The following is a 6,038-nucleotide window of genomic DNA, read 5'->3' on the forward strand; positions in this document are numbered from 1 at the left end:
TTGCTTGTCACCATTTTACACTATATGAGAGAGATCAAAATTTAATTCAATCAACATAATTTTTTTATAATAGAAATGTAATAACTTTAATTTATGGGAAATATGAAGTATTTGGTTTAGTGGATAATCAACCTTACATTGGGGTTAGAATTGATAACATATGCCTCTTTTATTACATAATTGTTTGACATTTTAAAATTGTTACTTACAAACATAATGATTGTTAACATGTAATTGTCATATCACAAAACATGCCATTGTTGTTACATTAGGAACATATATTTGTGAATGGTAAATATATACAAAAGTATGTAGCATAATCATAAAGTAATTTGGCAACATGATAAATATTTCATTTTTTTTTGAGAACAAGATTTCATTTTTTGTAGAAAATAGAAATAGTAGTATATCATATAAAATTATAAATTAAGGATTTTATTTTGCTTAATTTGTGGTATAATAAATCAATTAAAAAAAGTTATGAAATCTGATAAATATTTTAAACATTATGTGGATCTCTATACGGAAAATATAAAAATATAAAAACATGCATAAGAGTCGAAAAACAAAACTGAAGCTTTAAAGCCTTTAATAGTGAATAAAATTTCCCTCCAAAATATAAGTTGGACAATTGGGAGGGAGAGATGTACGGCCCACGTGTAAGGAAATCAATGGCTGCGAATAGGCAGAGGCCTACACGAAAGATAAAAAACCAGAGCTCTCTCTCTCTCCAAGCTCAATGCCCATGCGTTCTTTGCTTGACCTTCGGGTTTCCGTTAGCCAGAGTCCTCCACGAGGGCCGTCGTTACTCTCAGAAATGAAAATGTAAAAACAATCCTTTTTTTTTTTTTGTTTTTAAAGAATAAAACTTCAATTCGCCATAGGAAAAAAAAAACTTCCTCTTCATCATTGCTATCATTTCGTTTCCCTTTTTGGATAACTATATACGGATGGTTTGTATTACTTTCTGATCCGCCTTTTCTTTTTCTTTTTTTGGTTTGAATCGAAGAGGAGCTCCGATTCGTTATGCGGATGACGAGGCTTTTGAATAATTGAATCTGATCATTTGAAAATGTAGGATAATCCTTCCTGATTGAGATTGTTGATGTCGATATTCAGAATCACAACATGACTAACCGCAACGCTGAAGTTCCTCCGGTATGATTTATGCCTCTCCGTTTTATGTGTGTTTTTGAAATGTTTTGACTTTTGAATCCAGTGTCATTATTATATTGAATTTTTGAAAATTTTCCATTTTTCTGTTATCATTTTGGGTTGCAGGGGGAAGGCGGTAATTTTCCGCCTGTTAGCTCCAATGATCAAGAACAGAATCGCGCTGCCAATAAGGTAATCATGATCTGCGAAACTGTCTTTTATTATTATTTATTATTATTATTATTATTTAAAATTTATCAGCAAATGCTTTTCTGTTTTTACACGAATATACGTTTTACATTATACTTACAATGCTATATATAGATTATAGAGTTGGTGATGCTTTTTTCATTTCAAAGGTCCAATCCAATTTTATGTTTATTTGCAGGTTTACAAAACGGGCCCCCTGTTTATATCGTCTAAAGGTTTGCCTACCCTCTTCTTTTGCTTTGGGTAGAAATCTTATTGTACTTTTTGGATATAAAAGGATCTTTTTTAGTGTTATTCTACATTTACTGATTTACATGATGTTTATCCTATTCCTGTCACTACTTTGAGTTACTTATTTGAGGCATATTTTCCTTTTTACCTATACTTGTTTCTAAACTATTGCATTGCATATGTTCTTTGTGAACTGTGAACTTCACTGGTAAAACATTTAACAAGATTCCTTCCTATACTCCATAATATGATTTAATCTTGAGTTCCTAGTAAGAGTGTAATAGTGTCTCAAGTTTGTTAGTGGACAATGAGTGATCTAGGTAGTATTTGCCTCAATTTGGTCTCTTTTACGGAGTAATATATAATTATATTTCTTGGGTAGTTGTGAACAACCTAATTGCTTTGGTAGCATTAGCCATTCTCTTACATTTCTTCATTTGCATTTATAGATCATTTGTTCTTGGACACCACATATGTGTAAAGTACTCCTTTAGAATCATAGATGATGGTGATAGCAAATTTAGTACATTGAAGTAAACTTTGGTAAACTACTTTTTTTTTTTTTTTTCATTACTGTAGGACAGTGGGAGTCTGGAAGATGGTCTTATCGTCAAATTCCATTGTTATTAAGATTATCTACTAGATTACTAGATTCTTTTTTACTTTTTGTTGTTACTTTGCAAGTACGTCATGGTCATCTTATTTAGCAAAAATCATATTTAGTATAATCCCTGTTTCCTGCATTATACATTGTACGCAACACTCCTTGTCACAAAATATTTGTTTTATAATTAAAAAAGAGTAATGTCCAAATAGAAATTCAGTACATAACAGAATGGAAAATGCAAAACCTGACATTTGGTAGCCAATAGCATGTTCCTTGAATTTCCTAATTCATTTTGCATGTAGGTATTGGATGGACTTCATGGAAGAAAAGGTGGTTCGTTTTAACACGTACCTCATTGGTCTTCTTTAGAAGTGATCCTGTATGTCTCCCTTTCTTATTCCACAGTTTTATATTAAGACTTATTTGGTATTATTGCTCTCAGACCAATATCATTTTATGACTGATTTAGTATACTGTACAAATGCTGCTCCAGTTGACATGCAACATCCATATAGATATTGTTCTTCCTTTACTAAATTACCTGAACTATTAACTTGAAACATGTAGTGGGTTCTTTGCACTTGGTGTGGGGGACAATGATTTGGTTTCACTTGCTGATGGTTAGGATATTATTGTAGGATTTTGTGGAAGGTAGATGACTTTTTGGTACTTAAGTTGCACATTCATTATTAGTATTATTTTAAATTTGAATTAATTATCATTGTCCTAATTCAAGTCTCAACTTCTGGTTCAGGCAGGTTGATTTAACTTTTATCGAATCAGTGTTGTCTTCTTCATATTACTTATGCCTTTATGGAATTAATGCATTATGCCTTTTAGTCTTCATTTTAACAGAAAATCTCATGCTAGTTTATGAGAATATATGTGTGTGTATGCACGTGTATCACTTGATTTCTGTTTTAATCCTATTGGTTGGATATTTTAGACTGCTGCTCCTCAAAAAGGAGGTGAAGCAAATTTAACACTTGGGGGTATTGATCTCAACAGTTCAGGCAGGTTGGCTTGTCTTTATCATTATGCTTCACAAAGTTTAATAGCTTCTTTCTTTTGTTTTAAATCAAATGTATTTCCTAGAAGTCTGTACCCTTTATTATGCATGTGTTTAATCACTTGTCAATGAATTTACAGCGTGGTTGTCAAAGAAGATAAGAAGCTCCTGACTATGCTTTTTCCTGATGGTCGTGATGGGCGAACTTTCACACTTAAGGTGTTTGGTCTTTTTGATGCCTTTTGTCTAGATTTTCCTTTTCTTTTCAAATGTATTTTTTTCCTTTTAATTTGTATTTATCTTGTATCTTTTCATATCTTTGTTTCTGCTTAACTATTATTTTCTTACTTCTCTTCTGATTTTGATATTCTGGTAGGAACTAGGGGGATAGGATAGATTTGAATATCTGGACTGACTTTCATTTTAAACTTTCATCCTTGAGTTGTGTCATCTGCAGTCATCTGCTTGTGTATAATATGCTTCTGAGTTGTTATGTTGTGTTGAGCACTCCTGATATTTTAGGCTGAAACATTAGAAGATTTGCTTGAGTGGAAGACTGCACTTGATGAAGCCTTGGCAAATGCACCAAGTGCTGCTCTCATGGTGGGACAAAATGGAGTTTTCCAGGCAAATGGAGCTGATGCTTCTTCAGAACAATGTAAATGTTTTACTAATGTTGCTATGGGTCAAATGAGCTGTTTGATATAATAAGTTTCTGTTAATATTAGCTCCACGAACTTTTGAATTGTTGTAGTACAGAAAAGGAAATAAAAAAGTATGGCATATTGTGAAGCCCATGTACTGACATGCATGAGGTTTGTCTGCAGTGGGTTCAAATTGATATGCTAGAATACTATTTTTAATTTTTTTTTCTCATTTAAAAAAATAACCATAGGCTTCCAATTTAGCAAGTACAAAGTTTTTTTTTTATAGAAGTTTATGCATTATTTTCTTTAGAAATTGTTAGATTCATTATGTAAAATGATGACTGGAGAACTTCTGGTAACAGTTGGCTACATTTGGTTTTCTACAACCTGATGCAGTTTCAGCAAATAGAAATTCATCAGGGGAGCTTTACTAAAAAATGACATCTTTTTGAGTTTTGATCACTGCTTGACTACTATAGTACTATATATTTCTCCAAAGAGGGGAGATTCCCTTTGACTGAATCGAGATATATACTTGGTATTAAACTAGCTATGATAATTCAGCAGAGTTATTTCTTAGACTTAATTGTACGAGATTCCTCTTATCTGAAAATTTTATTTGACCAAAAATGCATTTGCTTCAGAATTTAAGTATCTTTCTCTTGGAGCCTAACTTCAAAATGCATTCATTTTCGTTCTGTAGCTAAGGACAGGCCACCCATGAAATCCTTGGTCATTGGTCAACCAGTTTTACTTGCTTTGGAAGAAATAGATGGAACTCCATCTTTTTTGGAGAAAGCCCTTAAGTTTCTAGAAGAGCACGGTAAAGTTTCCTACCACTTTGATGTCTTGAATTTGCTAAATATGTACTTATGCACTCTTTTTTTTTTTTTTTTTTGAAGAGACCTGAACTTGCTGTAGTTTCAAAGTAGGGTTTGGGTTTCCTTTGTACCGGTACTAGCATGTAAATGTTGCTGCTGGCCATGTGCTTAAATGAACTTCAATTTTTAACTAAACAATTTTTAATCAAGTTAGAGTATTACCGAAAGGATTCTTGGATTAAAAATGATTAAATTAGATGTATTATGCATAAAATATAACAGTAAATACTAAATAGTACCCATAGCAATTCCCATCTAGCCTCATTTATGCAAATCCTTCGTCATCTTCTCTAGAACCTGCAGGTTTTAATTTTTTAATTTTTTAAATTATTCTGAGACATAAATCTGGATCTCATCCTGATTCTTGATTCCTGATTTGACAAAGAAAGGTACTACATGGTTTTGGTAATAAAGTATACATTCTTACATTTGTTCATATTTGGTGTAAAGAATTTGTACTCCCTATGCATATATTATTGGGTTAATTTCTTTGAGGACCTTTTGTCCAACATGGGTTCTGCAATTATTTTTGGAACTTTCCCAGTGCATTTAGTCCATTACTTGACTTACCAAAACTGAAAAAGAGAATTACATAGCACACATAAATCCAATGCACTCACCTTAGTTTCTCTTAAAAGAGAAACCTGCAAAGGAAATCATTTTAAAGAATTTTCATTCATCAAGTTCTTTGACTTATTATTAGTGTTCAAGCATAACTTGCCTTTTCTTCCTCATAGGCTTTAGTCATAAAATTTCTATGCTTATGTATGATTATTGAAGTTGATCACTTAATAAGCCCTTTTCTGTGTAGAAAACAATGGTTGAGCTTTCTTCATTACTCCTTGCTTAGGTTTTTGAAATACATATTTGCCAATTGTTAGGTGCTGATTGATTGGATTCCTTTTTTCAGGGCTTAAAGTTGAAGGCATCTTGAGACAAGCTGCTTATGTTGATGATGTTGAGCGTCGAATCCGAGAATATGAACAGGGTCTGTTGCTTTTCCCCTTTGCTTTTGATGATCCCTTTGAGTTTTTTCTTTAATTGAGAAATGAGCTGGATTAAAGATATTTAAGTAGAGAACTAGCAGGGAAGTGCTATGTGCCTATGTTTTGCATTCAAAAAGCATCTGAAGCTCTTATAACAAGTGAATCATTCTTGGAAATGACTCTTTCAATTGGCTACAAACTTCTTTCAAAGATCCATTTATTAAGGACTGACTTTTTCAAGATACATGTTCACCACAGCATGGAAAAAAAAAAGAGTCCACCCCCCCCCCCCCCCCCCCCCCCTCTCCTTTT

The 6,038-nt window shown here is 32.7% G+C and overlaps 1 protein-coding gene across 5 annotated transcripts in view; it reads left to right on the forward strand.

Moving 5' to 3' along the window:
• The first annotated feature begins 523 nt into the window (after positions 1-523).
• LOC116024465 (rho GTPase-activating protein REN1-like) overlaps positions 524-6,038 on the forward strand; it is a 13,963-nt gene continuing 8,448 nt past the window's right edge. For 2 of the 5 annotated variants that reach the window (XM_031265382.1, XM_031265391.1), the window contains exons 1-10: positions 525-953; positions 1,079-1,158; positions 1,282-1,347; positions 1,544-1,580; positions 2,506-2,582; positions 3,150-3,220; positions 3,353-3,431; positions 3,735-3,870; positions 4,563-4,682; positions 5,651-5,728. In XM_031265382.1, coding sequence (XP_031121242.1) covers positions 1,129-1,158; positions 1,282-1,347; positions 1,544-1,580; positions 2,506-2,582; positions 3,150-3,220; positions 3,353-3,431; positions 3,735-3,870; positions 4,563-4,682; positions 5,651-5,728 — 694 coding nt within the window. In that variant the 5' untranslated portion in view covers positions 525-953; positions 1,079-1,128. Of the gene's footprint in view, positions 954-1,059; positions 1,159-1,281; positions 1,348-1,543; positions 1,581-2,505; positions 2,583-3,149; positions 3,221-3,352; positions 3,432-3,734; positions 3,871-4,562; positions 4,683-5,650; positions 5,729-6,038 lie in introns of those variants that run through there. The other 3 variants (XM_031265362.1, XM_031265367.1, XM_031265374.1) reach the window with 3 other exon arrangements.

Source organism: Ipomoea triloba, chromosome 1 (genome assembly GCF_003576645.1).
Source record: "Ipomoea triloba cultivar NCNSP0323 chromosome 1, ASM357664v1".
NCBI classification, from domain to species: domain Eukaryota; kingdom Viridiplantae; phylum Streptophyta; class Magnoliopsida; order Solanales; family Convolvulaceae; genus Ipomoea; species Ipomoea triloba.